This window comes from Xenopus tropicalis, chromosome 4 (assembly GCF_000004195.4).
Source record: "Xenopus tropicalis strain Nigerian chromosome 4, UCB_Xtro_10.0, whole genome shotgun sequence".
Taxonomy (NCBI): Eukaryota; Metazoa; Chordata; class Amphibia; order Anura; family Pipidae; genus Xenopus; species Xenopus tropicalis.
In genome coordinates, this window is record NC_030680.2 from 85,497,907 (window position 1) to 85,519,719 (window position 21,813).

The following is a 21,813-nucleotide window of genomic DNA, read 5'->3' on the forward strand; positions in this document are numbered from 1 at the left end:
TGTTCTCTCTTTTTTCCTCTGTTTTCCTTAGTGAAAGGAGCACAGATTTAGTGGAAATCCTAGATTCCATGACTTCACAATGGAACAAGGTGAGGGAGGGGTTGGATAACTCCAGTCTTTCCAAACCATTTTAATTTTCGGCTTTCTTATATTTAGATCACCTGATTTCCATGAAGAGATAAAGGTCAAACTTCCAGCTACTCTTACAGATCATCACCACTTACTCTTCACATTTTACCATGTCAGCTGCCAACAAAAACAGAATACACCCCTTGAAACTCCAGTTGGATATACAGTATGGGCACCATTTCTTTATTCTTTTAATGCTAAATGTTGTGAAGCTGCTGGTAGAAGCAGCCTAAAGCTGTGGTGGCCTAGGGCTGATACAGAACCCAGAAATAATGTGCAGCATTTCTAAGCCTTTTTTTGTTACGCTTTAGTTCTCCTCTAAAGCAGTTAATGTATTTGCAAATGTGTTTTGCTCTGAGATATTTTAATTAGATTTTTTTTCTTTTTGCTTAAGTGGATACCAATGCTTCAGAATGGGCGGTTAAAGACAGGACAGTTTTGTTTGCCTGTTTCCTTAGAAAAACCGCCACAGGCATACTCTGTGCTTTCTCCAGAGGTATGTATTACACAAGGACAGAGAAACAAATCTGATAAACCAATCTAATAAATATATAGTATATAAATATATTACTGTTTTTTCCCCCACAATCATGCTCATAAAATAAAATTGTGTGCAAAAATGTATTTACCTTTGAAAACTGTATGTTTACATGAATCTTAGATTGAACAGCAGATGATATAATGTATTTATTGTTAGTTAAATTTACTATACCTCTTGGTGGGAAGGCAAATTAATTTGATAAGTAGTGATAGGTTAAAATTTTGCCAGGTTTAACCGCAAAAAAATAAAGCCAATGATGCCATTTTGTATGTAAATTGTGGCACAATAACCAGTGTATATTCTCTATGACAGTGCTGTCCAACTTCTGTGGTACCGACGGCCTGAATTTTTGTGGCCTACATGGGGGAGGGCCGATAATGGAAGCCAGTTTTGGCCACTCCTCTTATTTAAACTGCACCTGTTTCAAACTACACCCATTTTAAGGCCATACCCACTTTAATGGTGGAAGCACAGCAAAAACCCAAATGGTTGGTGCTCACTGCAGGGATATCACCCTTCATTCATATGTGAAAAAAATGTATTATGTCATATTAAGACATATCCCTAAATCCATATGCCTCCCCTGTGGACAGCACAGCAAGCCCCGACACATAATTATACACCTTAGGGGCCATTTAATGACTATTTCCAAATTCTAATAAACCCCTGCCAGGTTCACCTCCCACAGGCAGCATAGGGTAGGCAGAGCATGGCACACACAGGCAGCATAGGGCAGGCAGAGCATGGCACACACAGGCAGCATAGGGCAGACAGAGCATGGCACACACAGGCATCATAGGGCAGGAAGAGTATGGCACACACAGGCAGCATAGGGCAGGCAGAGTATGGCACACACAGGCAGCATAGGACAGGCAGAGTATGGCACACACAGGCAGCATAGGGCAGGCAGAGTATGGCACACACAGGCAGCATAGGGCAGGCAGAGTATGGCACACACAGGCAGCATAGGGCAGGCAGAGTATGGCACACACAGGCAGCATAGGGCAGGCAGAGTATGGAACACACAGGCAGCATAGGGCAGGCAGAGTATGGCACACAAAGAGGCAGCATATGGCAGGTAGTCCATACGCTAACAAACTGCTGGCACTGCTCCTTCAGTCTGAGGTGTGAACAGGTGAACAATGTCGGCGCTTACAAATCTGAGCCTGAGTTGTGAACAATAAAGGGGGAGTTTTTTTGTGTGAAATTAAGTGCTTTGTCTTGTTGTCTCTTAATTTGCAAAAGGTATTGCCATTTTTGCCATGTAGGTAAATTCCCACGACATGCATACATTTATTGTCAGCAAGAATTAAAACATTTTCTTTTTTCTTGTGTTTTGTCTTGGCAACTTTTCTCAAGGAAAAATGCCGACAACAACACACCACTCTGTGAGAATTGCCATTATTAATGTGTAAGCTATATTTCATCAAAACACGGCCATTTGTATTAACTTATTTGCTTTTGACTAGGGTTGCCAACCGTTTCTTGGCCCCTTACCATCCGATGGCTTGAGGCGGGGTGGGACTGAAAATATGGGTGGAGCTATGATGCAGAGGGGCAGGACTATGATGCGGAGGAGGGGTAGAGCTTCTAAGCTATCAGGAAACTGGTGGGAGCTGCAGGCTAGAAGAGGTAATGAGCGGGATGGAGGCGGAATTGTTGCGGCCCGGAGGAAGAATATTTGTAATATCAGCCACGACTCTGGCTGGTATTTTACTGGGTAGGCAGGTGAAATACTGTCCAGGTGGCATATAGTGACATGGGTGACCTATCTTCCTAACTAAAATTTGGTAGTGATTTAATTAGGACTGATATTTAATCAACTGGCCCTTACAAACTTATAGCACAAAATTTGTAAAATTATTTAAGATGTAGTTAGTTCTTTGTGAGACTTTGTGTAAATCCATTGTCATTTTCTTTGCACCTTAAACCAATAGCATTAATCCTACCCACACCTGTCTCCTAACTTGCTGTTTCAGGTTCCTCTTCCTGGAATGAAATGGGTGGATAATCACAAAGGAGTTTTTAACGTAGAGGTTGTTGCTGTTTCCTCTGTTCACACACAGGTAAGTAAATTCAAATCCTTTTTTCCTGCAATACAGGAGCCTGTGGAACAGGGATAGTCACACCCTTTTTTATTAACCTCTTCCCACAGAAAATCTAGTCAGTCAAAGAAAATTAATTCATAAAATTATAATGTCACTGTGTGTAAAGACTACTCCACAAATGCACATGCAGAGGTTCATACGCTACAGTTTGGTCTGGGGTAAAAGTCACATTAATGTGTAACACAGTGATAATGTTGCACCCATCATTAAATTGTCTGCCAACTCTAATGGCTGTTGTTTATTTTAGGATTCATACCTGGACAAGTTCTTTGCTCTTGTTCATGCTCTGGATGAGCACATGTTTCCAGTTCGAATAGGAGACATGAGGATCATGGAAAATAACTTAGAAAGTGAGCTGAAAAGTAGCATATCAGCTCTAAGCTCTGCTCAGTTGGAGCCTGTAGTGAGATTTCTTCACCTCCTGCTTGACAAATTGATTCTTCTAGTTGTAAGGCCTCCTGTCATCGCTGGACAAATTGGTAAGTTAAAAGTAAGGTGCTGTATCAGCTGACTTGTCAATTGAATATAAATAATGATCTGGTCTATATAGCATGTTTATTATCTTTTATAACAGTGCACAGGATTTTTTAAAGCATAATATTAATAAAGATTTTTCATGTCAGGCTTCTATGGTTCAGTCATCTGTGCTTTTCCATTTACGGTGAAACTGTTTTTGCTAGTTAACCTAGGTCAGGCATCATTTGAGGCTATGGCTTCCATCACAAACAGACTCCATAAAAACCTTGAAGGAAATCACGATCAGCATGGCAGAAACAATCTGCTTGCCTCCTACATTCATTATGTTTTCCGGCTGCCAAACACTGATCCCAATTCTCCTTCACCAGGTAAATTACCTCTGGCATTAAGTTTTCTCTTTAATCTCATTTGTGTTTTACTGCAACAAGTTTCCAAATTGTAATAACTGTACTTTTATTTCTGCTCTGTCCTTGTGATAACACATTCTGTAAATTCCCTGCCATTAATAAGCTGGGAAACATTCAGGATGCTTGTCTAATTGGTAGTGTAACCACAACTTTTCAACAGTACTAACTGACTACATTGCTTGCCAATACTGATTCTCATTGTGACTAAGATTCCTGTTAAGGTGTATGTCTGAGGAAAATTTCATGAGAATTTTTTTAGGCATCTTTATTACACTTCCAAATGGCTGTATTTAGCTATTTATACACAACATATAGCCTGTTTAAATATGAATAAACATATATATATATAATATACAACATAATTACAACCAGGGTTAAAAACTACAAATATGACATAAATGTGTATTTAAAAATGTAAAACAGAGGTACAACTTTGGGCAAAGATATTGAACAACTCTGTGATGTAATAAACAAAAAAAAAAAGGTTTATAATGGTATGGGAGTTATTGGCATAGGACCTGACTGGCCCACAGTTAGTTTGCCTAAATCTAACTTAAAGGCTTATGCTGTGTATGTCTGAATATATCAACTTGTCAGAGCTATGCAAACAATATTTATTTTATAATTACACTTAGGACCTGGTGGATTGGGAGGATCCATGCACTATGCCACAATGGCACGGTCAGCAAATAGACCAGCAAGTCTAAACTTAAACCGATCCAGGAGTCTAAGCAACAGCAATCCTGATATATCTGGCACCCCAACATCACCTGATGATGAAGTGAGGTCCATTATTGGCAGTAAGGTAAGAACTAGAATTTCTTCGCAGGCAAAATATACAAGTTCAGTACAGTTAGTACTAGTGGTTGTGTTTATAGTTTGTGTATGTGGGTGTATAGGTTGGTGGGTGTGGGTTAGGTGTGCTGGGTTTACTTGGATGGGTTGAACTTGATGGACACTGGTCTTTTTTCAACCCTATGTAACTATGTAATTTGTTATTAGTAGGGGTTTCCTGAACTACTGCACACAATCACATTTTCAGCTATATTCAAGTCAGGTCTGTTCTAGTTGGTTTTCCAAACCACCCCCAGTTTGAGGGTGTAAAGGTTTAGCATGTAGCAGTGAAATGCTGCTTATTAAAGGGATTCTGTCATGATTTTTATGGTTTATTTTTATTTCTAAATTACACTGTTTACATAGCAAATAATTCACTCTACCATTAAACAAATTTATTTTTTAGCTGTAATATTGGTGTGTAGGCAGCCATCTCAGTGCATTGTGCCTGAACTTGAGCTTTCAGAAGGAGCCAGCGCTACACATTAGAAATTCTTTTAGCTAACCTATTGTTTCTCCTACTCCCATGTAACTGGAGGAGCTCAGCAGTAAAAAGTGACTGAAGTTTATCAGTATGAGTATGTAGCTCACATGGTTGTGGCACCCTGGAAATGAAGAATATGGCTAGCCCCATGTGAAAATTTAAAATGAAATAAAAAATTTGTTTGCACTTTTAAAACAACAGATTTCAATGCATGATTCTGCTGAAGAATCTCTATTAACTGATGCATTTAAAAAATATATATATATATTTTCCCATGACAGTATTCCTTTTATGTTTTCGGTACAAGGTCAGTTGTTTGTTTCCTTTTGCTGTTAAAATAGTCCAGGTGAGTAAATTAGAAAATTTCAGTTCTAAGATTTAGAGACCCGGAGGCCAAGCTTATAGCAAATTCAGTCTGTTTTGAAACCACTTCTGCTAAACTACACCCTATACAGGCTATTTGCAACAAAGATTACAACAAATTTTTAGTGGGTATAACTTTTTATTTTATTCTAAATGGAAATATGTTTTCTCTTTTGAGATAATCTGAAATATCAACTGTTGCCTTTCATTAAAGACTACTTCAAGTGGCAAATTAGTATGAAATAAAGTAGAATTAAATTACAAACCTGTAAATCTTGAATTAAGCTACATGTGGGGATTATTTTTGGCAGCATTTTCTGTTGGGGTGCTGCTTTGTAATTTCAGTATTCCATTCTAGTTAAAATTAATCCTCAGCTTTACTTGTTAAAGTTGTGGCACTATGGATAAGGACATATGGTTGCTTCTCTCAGTACAGCATTCTTGTGATGGCTTTCTGGTAATGTGTAACTATAAGGGCTTCTTGGAGAATAACACTGGCCCTGGCTGCCTCCTGTAGTTTTTTTAATCTGTTTGTACGCAATGGTTACACTGCAGCTTTAGGGATAACAGTCTCTCTCAGAAGAAATAGCCATTTTTTTGCACTCTGCCTACTGCGTGGGGCATTGTGCAAATAGCAGCAATAGCTGCGTTTTGGAGTGCAGAGACCCATAGACTGTGTTCCATATCTATTGCGCCCTGCACTAGGCTGTGCTAGATTCAGAAAGGGCAGGAGGTGGGGGTGGGGCACATAGGAGTACGTCCCTACCTTGTACGTCATTCTGAAGCAAAAGATAGGAGTGGCAGGATTTTCTATATGGTGATTGGTGTGGAGTGCAGCATGCGGGGAAGATGAAAGTACCTTGCTGAATAAGCACTAAGGGGCACCCTCTTGTGCCCCCTGTGGTCATAAATGACCCTTCAAATATTTATGAATGCACTAAATTAAAATCAATCTTTTCTAACAGTTAGATCATCTGTACATTTGTCCACACATTTTTTTCTGATTTGGAAGAGTAATCTTGTCTGGTTTTCTGGTATACTGATTGTAAATTATGTAAAGGTATGGGATCACTTTTTCGGAAACCCATTATCCAGAAAGTTCAGAATTATGGAAAGGCCATCTCCCATAGACTCCTATTGGGTTTATTCAATATTTAAATGATTTTTAGCAGACTTAAGTTATGGAGATTATGGAAGATCCCTTATCTGGAAAACTGGAAAGTAACCAGCAATATTCAGATTTTCACAATCAGAATTCCCTAAAGGCACGGTTGCAGGTATTAGTTGGGAGCTGTCTAATTCTTTGCATGAGCAGCAGTATATAATTAAACCGCATTTATAACCAAAAAAGCAGCCATTCCTTTCTTCTCTATACAAAATGCTTCTTCCGACAATCAGGAAATTAAGTTTCTCTGTATATAATTTCTCATACACTTAAATATAAGTATGAAGTGAATGAAATAAAAATAAAACCAGATATTCTTAACCAGTGAGCCAAGACCCAAATGGGTTTCCAGATGGTTCCCTGTGACATTTAAACTGCCTCCTTAGACATTAATTGCAAGTGGTGCACAGAGTTTTTTTTGTCACCTCCTGAAATTTCCTCTGAAAAGTCTAAAACTCCATTCAGTCCAAAATGAAATGACAAGTGTGACATTAAGATAACAAATGCTTTTAAAGACCAGTATTTTATTGTAGAGGTTGTCTTAATTTAACATCATACACAGTATCCTATAACTGACACGTTAATGCTTTCATGTTTGACAATTGTTAATGTTTTACACTTTATTTGTCCTCTTGAATCAGTCAGGTTTACTTTTCTGCAAAGGGTTATCGCTTTCTTGTATTATTTAAGGTAAAGATAACGATATTTAAATGGTGAAAATAATGCACTATTTTGGAATAGATTTTACTTTACAAAACTGCAGTACTTGGCCAGTAATATACTATTTGCTTATTTAAAGACAAGAGACTATAAAAGTAACTATATCGTGCATTTAAGTTAGTGCAAATCTTCATCATAATGACTACTTAATGAGTAACTGGCCAGTGATTCTACAACTCAACAGTCCTGTTCAGTGGCAGTTATTGCTAAAATCCATTGTAATTGGTCATTGGGCAACTTATAGGTGTCACTTCTTAGGGCAAAGACACACGATGCGATTAGTCACCACGACTTTCAAGTAAGTCTGTTGCAGCAACTTTTCTGCCATAGGGTATGATAAAAGTCGCCGCGACTAATCGCTCGCGAGTTCATGCTATGCAGATTAGTCGCTGCGACTTTTTAAAAAGTCACGGCGACTAAACGCCCCGTGTGTCTTCGTCCTTATACTCACATGGAACAGTGTTGTATCACTTTGGGATAGAAATCTGTGAATGGCCCCAACATATGACTTCATATATTGTCAACTTATATGTTCACCTTCTTGTGTGCACTTTAAACAAATAAAGGAATAAAGGCTGGAACAGTGGCATTTCCAAAACAACAATATTATTTAAGCATACCTGAAAGCTAGCTATAGGGAAGCTCAAGACCTCTTGTCTTGCAGTCCTTAATTCCAGTCTATGTTGACAGCTTTGGGGGTTTTCTCTTATATATTGAAAATCTTCATAGACTCTTATAGTTCTGTTTATGATAATGTAAATGTTTGTAATCACTAACGCTGCATTAGTATGCCAGTGAATTAATATTTATCTCAGAAGTACTGAACTAAAAACAATATTTTTATTTCACTCACAAGACCTTAAATTCTCCAGAATACTCTGCATTTTTTAGGTAGTTATAGATTAATGGTTGATATTTGCCAGATTAGTGGGCCTGCATGTGATATTAGAAGCCTAACACCATGGAACTAGGTAAGTTCAACAAGGAATCAGATGAATAAGACTATTGGTTTTTATAGTACATTTATTAGGGAAAAAAAGTGAAGCACCACTACTATTCTTTTTTTTTTTTTTTTTTTACAGATGTAAAAACCTAGCACTAACACAACATTTTAAAACAAAACTTTATTTCTGTTGATTGAAAAAAAAATAGTGCCACACCGTTTCTTGCAATGTTTACTTTGGCAGATTGGTACAACTTGCCTCATATTGCTTCTGATGATTGTGGGACTGTATGTCATATACTTGCTATTACCACCTATGTAATAAAGCAGAATACAATATTGGCGTCATTAGGTGCTCTTTATAGACTCAGTGTGTCAGTGATATGCTTGTGTTACATTCAGGCTGTGTAAAGGGAATTTTATGGTAACTGGTATTCACAGTTTGTTCATCAAGTATTTTTTTCTTCTAGTAACATTACTAATAAATAAAGTGCCTTGATCTAATTTTTTGTCCTGTGACCTGGGATGCTTTCTAATCTCTGTGCCTGTTTTTTTTTTTTTAATAACCTGCAACCAGTAATGCATCTTTCCTTTTCCACCTGCCTTCTTTCATATGATTAGGGTTTGGATCGCTCAAATTCCTGGGTAAACACTGGTGGTCCCAAAGGTGCCCAGTGGGGAACTAACCTTAGTCCAAGTGCTGAAACAGTGCAGGTTGTGTTTCTAATGATGAATGCTTTACCTTTGATTCTGCCTCACATAATTCATATACTAGTTTGCCTTTATCGTATAAAACAGCAATCTTCCACATTGCTAAAACTGTATTCACAGCTGTTTCATATCACAAAAACAGTCTGAATTGTAACAGTGATCTGAACTGTGAGGACAACCACTTCTTAAACTACAATTCAGTTTTTCATTTTGCATGACAGTAAATCTTAAAGAGTTCATAATAAAGCAACAGGGGTTGTTTTTACTTATAACAAGTAAAAGTATATTGATGAGAACTTTACTATAGCAGTACCTATATACTTCTCAGATATCAATAAAGGCGGTATGGATGTGTTGCTGTACTGTGTCAATATAATACACATAAGAGAGTAAAAACTAGACAAAATGACTGTATAATGGCGACAGTTATTACTGTAATAAAATGTATTTGATAATATCAATTATTCAAATGTCTGTCATTTTACAATAGAGCATTCAAGAGGAAATCTGGATGTGTGTTTAATTTCCATTTTTGTCTTCAAATACATTTCTATAGTATAGAGAGGTTCTCTCCCCTAACTGTTGCTTTAGATGGACCCTGCATGCTTCTGACTTCAACTGCTTCTTGTGCATGGGAATGTCCAAACTATTGTATTTACATGTCATGCATTTACAGTGTAGTTTTTAATACATGCCTCGTCACCATTATCATCTTATGTTTCATCAAGTCTACATGACCATGTTAAGTACGTTTTTCTGTGTTTTTCCTTGCTTACCATAGTGTAGATGTGTTTTACACATTTATAATACACAACACACATCGTAACAGCATTATTTTGAGATTTTGTATTATGAGATCATTTTTAGCTGTTTAAAATGTTGCTTGTTGTATTTAATTAATCCTTGGAAGGTGCCACAGTTACTCATTTTAATTAGCAATTACCATTTTATTGTTCTGTCTTTGTTTGAACTTATTCACACCACAACAATGCCCATTGTCCTTTAATACTTTATATATTGTAAACATTATCAGAAACAGCCTCTGTAAAGGTATTAACATGTTCTGTATAGTTTGGTCCAATTTATTACAATAGGGTTAGTCAGTCTGCTTAGGAAATCTCTGTTACTGGCCAATATCTCTACCTTACTGCAAACAATAGCTGAATAAATCACTGTTGTGTGTCTTGTTGCATGAGTTTATAAGTTTTAAAGTTGTTTCTATATTCCTGTAAAATAATGAAAATAATCATACTCCAGCCTCTCCAGAAACATACATAATTATAGTTATAGTAGAGTGGTGAAGCTCTCTTTAAACTTAATGCACATAAGAAGTCAGTGTCAAAAAAGAGGGTATACAATGCTTATTTCATAAATATCTATGAACTGGGGTACTTTATAGCATGTTCAGTAAAGAGAGTGATGTGGATAGATAGAAGGAAGATAGACTTGTTCATAGTTATCTATGCTGCAGAAATACTAAGCCAAAGTTTATTATGCCTGTCATCACTCATTCATCTCCACTCCATAGGCAATGGATCGATGCAATCGTATGTCTTCGCACACTGAGACGTCAAGTTTCTTACAAACTTTAACAGGACGATTGCCAACCAAAAAGGTAGATCATGGAATCAAATCTCATAAGTTTAGGAAAGGCCAAAAACTTAACTTCCTTTCATTCATTTCTGCTTGTGTGGGAAGAAACAGGGTTGTTCTCCTTACTTTATTCTTCCTTGTTTCCCAGTTTTTTCCCCCTGTTTAGACACATGTGGAAGGAGTTTATACCAAATATTGATTTTAAATATAAGTTTAAAATTGGTGGTTATATTTCAACATACAGAACTAACAGACTTGCAGGTCATATAGCTACAGTTAAAAAGGGTGGTTTACATTTAAGTTAAGTTTTAGTATTTTACATATTGTCTTATTCCTAGCAACTTTGCAATTGGTTTTTATTATTTATTTTTCATAGTTTTTTTTTTTATCTGCCCTTTTCAATTGCCTCTTTCCAGATTTCAAATTGGGGTCCCTGACCCTGGCAGCTCAGTGAGGCTACAATTTTATTTTTATTGTTAGATTTTATTCCTTATCTTTCTACGCAGACCACAGCAACTAGATAGCAGCTAAAAAAACAAACTGAAAAAAGCTAAATAATGAGAAGCCATTAAAAAAAACAAAAAAAAACCAGACCAATTGCAATTTGTCTCAGAATACCAATGTCTACATCATACTAAAAGTTAATTTAAAGGTGAACTACCCCTTTAAAAATGTAGGTAGTGTTCAAAATGTAGACAGACAATAAGACAAATTTAGTTTATACTATATTTATAGGTGAAAGTGGTAAAAATACAGTAGTAGTGTAGCACAAATATTAATAATTGTGCCAATATCAACATGTTCTGTAACCTAGGGTACGTTTTGTGGTTTTTGGTATGCTTTGTTACCAAGTATTCCCTTGCATCTTGTCTTGACATCTGTCTTGTGAAATGCATCCAGCCATACATGATCATACCACGCGCCTTTTTTATCTGACTTGCATTTGTTTGCTAGTATCATGCATTTTGCTAGTGGGTTTCTTCTCTGGAGAACATTGTGTTTTAAAAAGGAAAGATTAGCCTCTCACTTTCCCTTTAATTTTGCTTAGCTTTTCCATGAAGAGCTGGCTCTGCAGTGGGTTGTTTGCAGTGGAATGGTGCGTGAGGCCGCCCTTCAGCAAGCCTGGTTCTTTTTTGAGCTGATGGTAAGTTTGAATGACTTAATTGCTTAAAGGCAGCATAAGTAGTAATGTTATAATAAATGCAAAGCTTGCTACAGGTTTAGTAACCTATATGGGATCATCATCAACAAGCATATAGCTTGTCTTATATATAGATGTCGGCTAGACAGGACAGGTTTAACTTATTAATTATTATAGTTATTTATATTAATCTATTGCAGTGTATTAACCCCTGTTTACTGTATTGTACAAATGTACAAATCTGCCTAGACATGTAGGGGCTGATTTACTAACCCACGAATCCGACCCGAATTGGAAAAGTTCCGACTTGAAAACGAATATTTTGCGACTTTTTCGTATGTTTTGCGATTTTTTCGGATTCTGTACGAATTTTTCGGATCCAATACGATTTTTGCGTAAAAACGCGAGTTTTTCGTATCCATTACGAAAGTTGCGTAAAAAGTTGCGCATTTTGCGTAGCGTTAAAACTTACGCGAAAAGTTGCGCATTTTTTATAGCGTTAAAACTTAACGCTACGAAAAATGCGCAACTTTTCGCGTAAGTTTTAACGCTACGCAAAATGCGCAACTTTTTACGCAACTTTCGTAATGGATAGGAAAACTCGCGTTTTTACGCAAAAATCGTATTGGATCCGAAAAATTCGTAAAGAATCCGAAAAAATCGCAAAACATACGAAAAAATCGCAAAGTACCGATCATTACGAAAAAAACGCAATCGGACTCCATTCGACCCGTTCGTGGGTAAGTAAATCAGCCCCGTAGTGTTATATGAATAAAGCTATGTTCCAGCTCTTCTGCATTGTGTTTGTTTAGAAAAAGGAGGGGAATGCATACTGTGAATAATATATGTTTCCATCTGTAAACTTCTAGATTCTTGAGATATAAAGTGATTATTTTACATTTCTTATGTAATGAATGTGATTGTGTTTTGCATTTTTTTGCAGGTGAAAAGCATGGTACAACATTTGTATTTTGCTGACAAACTTGAGTGCCCAAGGAAGCACCGGTTTCCTGAAAGATTCATGGACGATATAGCTGCCTTAATCAGTACAATGGCCAATGACGTTGTCACTAGATTTCAAAAGGTATCCAGTTTTACTATTTATTGCCTCTTTTTAACCGATAGAAGCACAAGGTTTAAGTTGTCTATTTTCCTGTAGTGCCTCATAACTGTTTCCTTATAAGCTAAATTCATATTTGTTTATTTCCTAGTTTAGATATTTTAGATATATGTATTATTCTCTGCTATTTATTAAGTTAAGAGTTTTATGTTAAAAATAGCTTTTAATGACCCGAAACACATTGGCTTGTTTGTCCAACTATGTATGTTTTTTTTACAGTAAACAGAAAATGTAAAAGGTGCAAATCAGACAATTCTATCCGACATCTAGCATCTACCTTTTGTTCCTTTCTTTTATGCAGGACACAGAAATGGTGGAAAGGCTTAATGTTAGTCTTGCTTTTTTCCTGAATGATCTGTTGTCTGTCATGGATAGAGGTTTTGTCTTCAGTCTTATTAAGGCTTACTTCAAACAGGTAAATTCAGACAAATGTTGTCTTTATATAAATGCACCAGCATTAGCTGTAGTGCTGGCATTAGTGGGACAGTCAGATCATGGAAAAGGTGTATTTAATTGGGTAAACATACCTTAATCCTGCTTAGAACCATTTTATTTCACCCTTTCTTCTGCAATATAACTTATGAATTGAATCTTTTTTTGCCCAGCTGCATTTTTTCTTGCTAAAATGAGCATAATTGGACCAAAATTGCAGCTATGAAAATTCCATGAAAACATCAGCACAGGTGATTATCACATAATTCTTCCCTGAAAACACATGTATGCATGTTTTTAGTCAAGAATCATGTGACAGTCTTCAAATACTCCTCTTAAGGATCAATGGAGGGAAAATATGATTAAATTCACTTTTTAGCAAGTGCAGAAATTGCCCCGTTTGCTATTTTTATTTGCTATTTTTATTAAAGTTAAAATTATGTATGTTAATGTTTTGGCATTTTAAAATACTTGCGTTACCCCTTAAGATTTTTTTTTTTTTTTTTAAATGAGCATAGTTAATGTTATGGTCATTTAGGTATCTGTCACCCGACTTGCTATATAAATAACTGGAAATAAATAAATAAATAAATAAATATTACACTCACTAAATGACTCCAAAGCCTAATATTGCTATTTGAGTGTGGCTTTCCTATATACTGTGTTTACTTGTATTTATTGCCGTTTAGCCCCCATATTAGTTCTATTACTTTACTGTGTAATTTAATTCTGGCCATGGCCATGAGTATTTCTTGAAAATAAGGACATTTTCTACCTACCTTCTGAATAGGAAATGGCTGCCAGAGGTTAAGGTTGTTTTGCTCACCTTTGCCCTTTGTCTGGTGAGGATCACATTAATAGAAATGCTCTGTGTGCCATTGCCCTTAGTTTTCCATGTGGCCCCAGCCTAAAGGTCCTCAGCAAGAACTTTTTCATAAGTTAAAACTGGACTGCTAATTTTCTTACAAAGGAATTAACAAAGCTGTGTGTATTTCATCAAAACTTTTCTCAAGTACAAGTGGTTTTTTTGCAGGTGTCATCTAAGCTGTATCTGCAGCCAAATCCAAGCATATTGGTCTCACTTAGGCTGGACTTCTTACGAATAATCTGCAGCCATGAACACTATGTCACATTAAATCTGCCCTGTAGTCTGCTCACTCCACCTTCATCTCCTTCCCCTTCTGTTTCATCAGCAACCTCCCAAGTAAGTTGGAATTTTGATTTGCACCCTCTGTATCTGGTGTGTATTGCAGTCATGCTAAAAATTCTTGCCGCAAAAATATAAATGTAATACATTCCACAATCTTAAAAACTCACTTTTGCAGGAAATGTCATGCACAAAATGGGTCCTATTTGTGGTGCTCTTTTGCCCAAGAAAGATACATGTTTAGTTACATGCTAGAGGTTAATGTGTGTGTTTCATTTGCAGTTTTAAAAATTTTTTATACAGCATTCTATTAATATACAAAGTGTAAAATTACAGGCAAGACTAAGAAGTTGGCAGCCAATAAGATCTGTAGACCAGTGGCACTCAGTGTAGCCCACAGAGAAAGATAGGTGTAGAAAATGATAAAAATGACAAAAATCCAGAAATGGAATGAATTATCCTAAAATGATTCTTGAGTTTATGTTTCACATAATGTAATTAACATTTTTCCTATGAGAAAATATTGTATATTCATACAGACATTACTTTAACAAGTGATTTCAATACATTTTAATGAATAATGACTAAGATTTAACCGGAAAAAAGATGGAACTTTTATTCTGCTGCTGAAACCAGCTGAAGATCTACTTGTAGAACACAAGGTTGCTTTTGGGCACAACTGCCTTAAATACCTGCCTTTATTGACATAAGCTTACACTTGGGCCTGTGTATAAATATTATGTATGCGGATTTGATTAAATGGATTCTGGGACCTAAGCTATCAGAAAATGTGTGCACTCTGAAAAGGAGAGGGACTTTAAGTCCCACAATCCATCAATCTGCACTATAGAATAGGAACCAATCAGCAGCTAGGCTGGCCTGATAGGGAACTGACGCCTGTATTTGCTTGTGTGATTGCAGAGCTGTGATTGGCTACACCCCTCCTACTTCTGGCAGGGAGCGTTAGGACAGACACCCCCCCCCTTCCCTCCCTGATCTGAAACAGAGACAGGGACCTGAGAGGATCTATAGGGAGCATGTAGCTGTACATGAAGTATATTTAAAAACAAAACTGATTGCCAAAAAAAGTGTGAAAGTGTTCAAGACACTAAAGAGCATGTTTTACTAACCATCTAATATAATATTGAGTACTGCATGTAGCCCTAGACCTGAAATTGTTGTGCAGTTGTAGTGTACTTTTTCTGTGATATCCTTTTGCTACTCATGACACTTACATGACAGCAATCAAGAAAAAAAAGTATCAGTGACCCCCAGCGTTTGAGCTGCAATAAAATGGATTTTGGCCTTGGCCCTAATCACATAATACATGACCTCATGTTACTTGACTGCTAAAGTTACTTTTTTTTTTCATCAGAGCTCTGGATTTTCTACAAATGTCCAGGACCAAAAGATAGCAAATATGTTTGAGCTGTCTGTGCCTTTTCGTCAGCAACATTACTTGGCAGGCCTGGTGCTGACTGAGCTGGCAGTCATTTTGGATCCAGACGCAGAGGGGTAAGTTACAAGGTCTTTACAGTAACTACTGTACTCTGACATTTAAAATACAGCATTTATTTTTAGAATTTTTTTTTTTTTTTTTAGAATTTTGTTTTGTAGAATTTAAGAATATTTTTATATATAATTTGGCTTAAAAAAATGAAAGGTAAGGAGAAAAATGAATGACTATTTCTAGTCATAACTATAGTTTATGTTGATATAAAAATGGAATAACATCCATCTAGCAAATTACTTGCCCTCTATTGGTAGAATTGGACGATTAGCATAGGAATTCTGCTTTTTGCCAGTGTCATCAATACTGGGCATGCTGAGTGAGGTTGCACATACACTCACCTCTCAACACATCCATCTAGAAAGTTACTTGCCCTCCAGCACACCTATTTAGCAGATTAGTTACCCCAAATAGTAGACTTGTGACTCCTATTTGCTGCCTAAATCTCATCAATACTGGGTGCACTAAATAAGACTGAGCATAGATTCACCTCTGAACACATCCAGTAATAGTAATCAGCTTTGCCTGTAGTGAGATTTATTAGAAAATGTTTAGACAAGGATAATTTTCTGACTTTTACAGAGACAAGGAGCAAGGCTGATTCAACATAGATATATTTAGGGGCACATTTACTAATCCTCGAATCCGAATCCCGAATGGGAAAAAATCGGTTTGTATTTTGCGTGACTTTTTCGTCTGTGTCACAACTTTATCGTATTTTGCGCGATTTTTCCGTCGCTGTCGCGATTTTTTCGTATTGAGCAATTGTAAAAGCCGGAAAAACCAATCCGAATTTTTGGCGCCGGTGACGAAAAAGTCGCAGAAAATATACGATAAAGTCGTAACAGCGACGACAAAGTACATTAGAGGGGATTATAGGCAGTTGGGGGATGTTCTTTTTTCCCATAAAAACAATCAACGCACCAGAGGTCACCCCTTTAGATTAGAGGAACGGAGCTTCCATTTGAAGCAGCATAGGTGGTTTTTCACAGTGAGGGCAGTGAGGTTGTGGAATGCCCTTCCTAGAGATGTGGTAATGGCAGATTCTGTTAATGCCTTTAAGAGGGGCCTGGATGAGTTCTTGATCAATCAGAATATCCAAGGCTATTGTGATACTAATATCTACAGTTAGTACTAGTGGTTGTATTTATAGTTTATGTATGTGAGTGTATAGATTGGTAGGTGTGGGTTAGGTGTGCTGGGTTTACTTGGATGGGTTGAACTTGATGGACACTGGTCTTTTTTCAACCCTATGTAACTATGTAAAGTCGCGCAAAATACTAAAAAATTGCGCCGGCGACGAAAAAGTCGCAAAAATACCGATCATTACGAAAAAAATGCATTCGGACGTTCGTGGATTAGAAAATGTGCCCCTTAGTGTAGGATAGAGAGAATTGCTGTAACCTAGTACCTTTAGATTGAAAACTCTTGTAAACTGGCCCTACTCAGCTTGTTGTAAATTCTTCTTAGCTATTTTTGCTTGTGTAGCTGAGTGCCTGTGAGTTGGAGAACTGAAGAATGCAGGAAACAAGCCTCTCAAAACTATTACTGGATGCAGCTAGTTTCTAATATAATTTTTTTAATATATATTTGTACATTTTAGACTATTGTTAACTTTAATGATTCTTTTGTTCACTAAAATCCACAGCCACCCAGAATATCCAGTTTGCACAAGTATATTTTTGCTGCTAGACAGTAGTATTTGCTCAGCAGATAATTAACTGCAGTTACTCAACTCCTTTACAGATTGTTTGGATTGCATAAGAAGGTCATTAATATGGTACACAATTTACTATCTACTCATGACTCTGATCCTCGGTATGCTGATCCAGAGGTAAAGGCCCGAGTGGCCATGCTGTATCTCCCTTTGATTGGCATTGTCATGGAAACCGTTCCCCAGCTTTATGATTTTACAGGTACTTTTTGTATTTCCTAGGGTCACTGACCGAATTATGTGTCCTAAGTTTCTTTTCTTAGCTCAGTATTTCCTCTTATTTAGTTGTTAGATTTGCGGTATCTAATTTTGCAGTTATGTGCAACGGAGAATGGGGACTAGTTCTGTGTCATAGCAAAAATGTTTTATAATACAGGTATGGGATCCCTTATCCAAAAACCCATTATCCAGAAAGCTCCAAATTACGGAAAGCCTGTCTCCCATAGACTCCATTTTAATCAAATAATTCAGAATTTTAAAACTGATTTCCTTTTTCTCCGTAGTAATAAAACAGTACCATATAATTGATCCCAACTAAGATATAAATAATCTTTATTGGGGGCAAAACAATCCTAGTGGGTTTAATTAATGTTTTATTGATATTTTTGTAGACTTAAGGTATGGAGATCCAAATTACGGAAAGACCCCTTATCCGGAATACCCTTGGTCCCCGAGCATTATTATTTAGGGATGGTGCTAAAGAGAAAATTTATCTAAAGATATTACTGCACTGAAATATTCTTTGCTTTCAGAAATTAAACCTGCTATATTGTTTCCCAGGCAAACATAATTGAAATAAATACTGAGAATTTTGTTAGTGTAACAGTAAACCTATAAGCTTTTTAAATTGTTTGGGTAAAATAATTATTATAAATAGTGCAATTCTTAACCCCTTTTCTGCTTTGCATGGCATTATAATAAAGTTTCTCCTGTGTCTAAAGTATGAAGCTAATGTATATACTGCAAGAAGGTCATTAGGGGTCATTGACAATCTATAACGCAGTGTGAAAAACAGGCGGAATGCATAGGAAGCTTTGGGGGAAAGGTTAATTCACTTAAATAAACTTTAATAAAGCTTTATTATTAAAGCTTAACATAAAGTTTAACTAGTGCCCACTTCAAAAACAATTCCTACACTTTTGGTTCAGTTCAATTATTGTCAGGCACTTCTGTGGACAACAGTATTATGACCAAACCAACGCCAATACACATTTGCTAATATCGCTAATTAGCGTGTCTTTGTGTACAACCAAACACTGTCTTTATGACCAAAAACTGTTTTTGTTTTTTTTATGTGTTTAAATAAGTGCAAACATACAATAGAGAGAGCCACCTTCCTCCACCTAATCCCGTGTAGTGTGTTAAATATAACTAACCAGCTAACTAAGAGTTGGCGCTCTTACATATAAATAATCAAACTATATACACATCATTTATACACATCATTTATTTAATATATCAAACTAGAGAGCATTTTGTTTGGGCTCCTTAATCAATGTATTCCTTATTTATACTGCTCCTTTTAATCTGCAATTATTTTATACTGTCTTTTTAAACCTCTAATCATGTCTTTATATTTTTAATACATCCAATCATGTTTTCACAATTTTAAAATATTTTTTTATGAACTGTTAAGATCACGGAGAGAATAAAAATTACCTTTTATTAAACACAGTTTATAGTTTATTTATATGTAAGAACGCCAACTCTTATTAGTTATACTTCTGTGGACAAAGTAAAATTTTTGTAATTTTTGGAGTCCTACCCATCTTTAATTTATTTCTGTCCTCAGCACCACTAGAATCAAGCTAACTGTGGAAAAGTCCAGTGTTTCTCATGAATAATATTTTTTACTACCTTCGTTAGAGAGTCACAACCAGCGAGGAAGGCCGAATTGTGCCACAGCAGATGACCATGATGGTGATGGTGGAAGTATGATCAGCCAGTCAGTTGCCATGGCTATAGCTGGAACATCTGTTCCACAACTCACAAGACCGAACAGCTTCTTACTAACCTCAACAGTAAGAATATCTGGCAGCCTTCAACCAAATGTTCACTCTGTGCTTATTAAAGCATTCAGCTTAGTGCATATTTTACTAGCATTCATTGCTTTATTACACAACATTTTCCATCAATTTCATTTGTCTAGTAAAGGTGAACTTTTTTAAATTAGCTGTAATGTCTGCTTATTGCATAGTTCTCTCTACTATATTTAAGATTTTAAAGGTATATGAAGTTTGTACAGTTTCTTAAATAATTATATTGTACAACACATGAAGAGGTTCCAACTTAAAGGTACTCTGAGAATGCGGACATTTTTAATAAGTAAATAGTTCCATTAGTTGTCCAACCAATTTACACTATACCACAGGTGCATTGCAGTGGACATACCTTTTACATAATATGAAATTTCAGATATGACCAATGACCAGATTAATTAAAAGTCTTTATATCTATATTACTAATCTTAAAGTTAATTCTAAGATCAGTTAGCTCTTTAAGACCAAACTGCTACAAGGCTAAAGGTGTATGGTGTCACTAATCATTGATATCTATAGTTAAAGAAACACATTTTGTCACATTTATTTTGCAATAAAGAGGATTAAGACAGCATAAATAATATTGTGTCTTTGTGTTCAGGCCTCACGGCAGCATACTACATTTTCAGCAGAATCTAGCAGAAGTCTGTTGATCTGCCTCTTGTGGGTTCTAAAGAATGCAGATGAGACTGTTCTGCAAAAGTGGTTCACAGACCTCTCCATCCTTCAACTAAATCGCTTGCTTGACCTCTTGTACCTGTGTGTTTCCTGCTTTGAATACAAGGTACGTCTCCACATAAAGGTCTTATTGAACCACATGGATTTATCCAGTCCTGCTCAGATAAAGATTTTTTTGTTTTTAATATTGCAGGGTAAGAAAGCTTTTGAACGGATGAACAGCTTGACTTTTAAGAAATCCAAAGATATGAGGGCAAAGCTAGAAGAAGCAATTCTCGGCAGTATTGGCGCTAGACAAGAGATGGTCAGAAGAAGCAGAGGTCAGCTTGGTAGGTTTATAGCCCTACCTTCTAGGTCTGTTAAAGGTTGATATACGTTTGGGGGAATGTAACAAATTGTTATTTGTAAAAGAATATGAGCAGGTGTCTATAAAGGTTCTGTTAGAAAGGTTAAAGGTTCTGTTAGAAAGGTTAAATGACAGAGTTATTATGATCATGGTTATTAATTTGAACATAGACTTTCTGTTTTTTTGATCTTCGAGGAACAGTTAACACAGTATATAGTTACTTTTTGTCAAGCTGTGACTTAGGTCTTGGGAACATTACGTTACATGCAGTAGATCGCCCATTTTATGTCTTTAGGAGGCCAGAAAAAATGGTATTAATCTGGGAAATGCATTGTGTATTGATGGGACCACAAAAATGGTGTAAAATAGGCAAAACTTAAAATTTGAATATATAAACTTAAATACCTTAGATATCACTTTCTTTAATGCAAAAATCATCTTCAAGAAGACACTTTCTATTGCATATAATGTGGCACAGTTACTAATAGTTCTTAGCACCCAATGATCTTATATTTGAGGTGAGGTGTAATTTTACTATAATTTGATGTAATTTAAGGGTGTGGGATATTGGTCCTGTTATGTTCATTTGCAAAGCTGGCATGCAGTGTCATCAGTGGGTGGCTGCAAAAATTTACGCTTTATATAAATTAGATGCTTATACAGGTGTAGATGCATCAAGTATTTGTAAGGACGTGTATATCAGCACGCAAATTGTTGAAAGCTTGTGTTCAGTAATTACAGAGGTGCCTACTATATCCTGTATTTACAGTTTTTTCCCTTACATCTGCCCCTTTGACACTCATAAAGGAGTAAGTAGTTGTTAGAAAGCTACAGTATATGGTATCTGATTTTAAGAATCTGTCACACTCACTTTAATGTACACATTTCTTCAGCTAAACGGTTACACACAGTGACAATTTTGTTTTTATTTGTTTAGTGCATGCCAAGTTCTATTGCTGAATAGGTAGTTCTTTATTTTGGCAGAGAGAAGCCCGTCTGGAAGTGCATTTGGCAGCCAAGAAAACCTGCGCTGGAGAAAAGAAATGACTCACTGGCGGCAGAACACTGATAAAACAGACAAGTATGGAGCTTGTTAATCAACCTTGTTAATTACGTTCCGGCCATTTTATTTTAAACACCTAGCTGCTGCCTTCCAACTGGAAGATTACAAAAGAAATAACATAGCTATAAAAATAGTTCTAAAAAACAGC

General features: G+C 36.3%; 1 protein-coding gene across 13 annotated transcripts in view; it reads left to right on the top strand.

Moving 5' to 3' along the window:
- dock7 (dedicator of cytokinesis 7) overlaps positions 1–21,813 on the top strand; it is a 95,196-nt gene that overhangs the window by 41,754 nt on the left and 31,629 nt on the right. For 5 of the 13 annotated variants that reach the window (XM_004913936.4, XM_012961536.3, XM_012961538.3 and 2 more), the window contains exons 17-34: positions 157–295; positions 524–625; positions 2,650–2,736; positions 3,026–3,257; positions 3,459–3,623; positions 4,298–4,467; positions 8,793–8,885; positions 10,411–10,497; positions 11,524–11,619; positions 12,560–12,700; positions 13,038–13,151; positions 14,202–14,372; positions 15,691–15,830; positions 17,572–17,741; positions 19,406–19,560; positions 20,180–20,362; positions 20,450–20,585; positions 21,587–21,683. In XM_004913936.4, coding sequence (XP_004913993.2) covers positions 157–295; positions 524–625; positions 2,650–2,736; positions 3,026–3,257; positions 3,459–3,623; positions 4,298–4,467; positions 8,793–8,885; positions 10,411–10,497; positions 11,524–11,619; positions 12,560–12,700; positions 13,038–13,151; positions 14,202–14,372; positions 15,691–15,830; positions 17,572–17,741; positions 19,406–19,560; positions 20,180–20,362; positions 20,450–20,585; positions 21,587–21,683 — 2,478 coding nt within the window. The remainder of the gene's footprint in view (positions 1–156; positions 296–523; positions 626–2,649; positions 2,737–3,025; positions 3,258–3,458; positions 3,624–4,297; positions 4,468–8,792; positions 8,886–10,410; positions 10,498–11,523; positions 11,620–12,559; positions 12,701–13,037; positions 13,152–14,201; positions 14,373–15,690; positions 15,831–17,571; positions 17,742–19,405; positions 19,561–20,179; positions 20,363–20,449; positions 20,586–21,586; positions 21,684–21,813) is intronic. The other 8 variants (XM_012961537.3, XM_012961539.3, XM_012961540.3 and 5 more) reach the window with 4 other exon arrangements.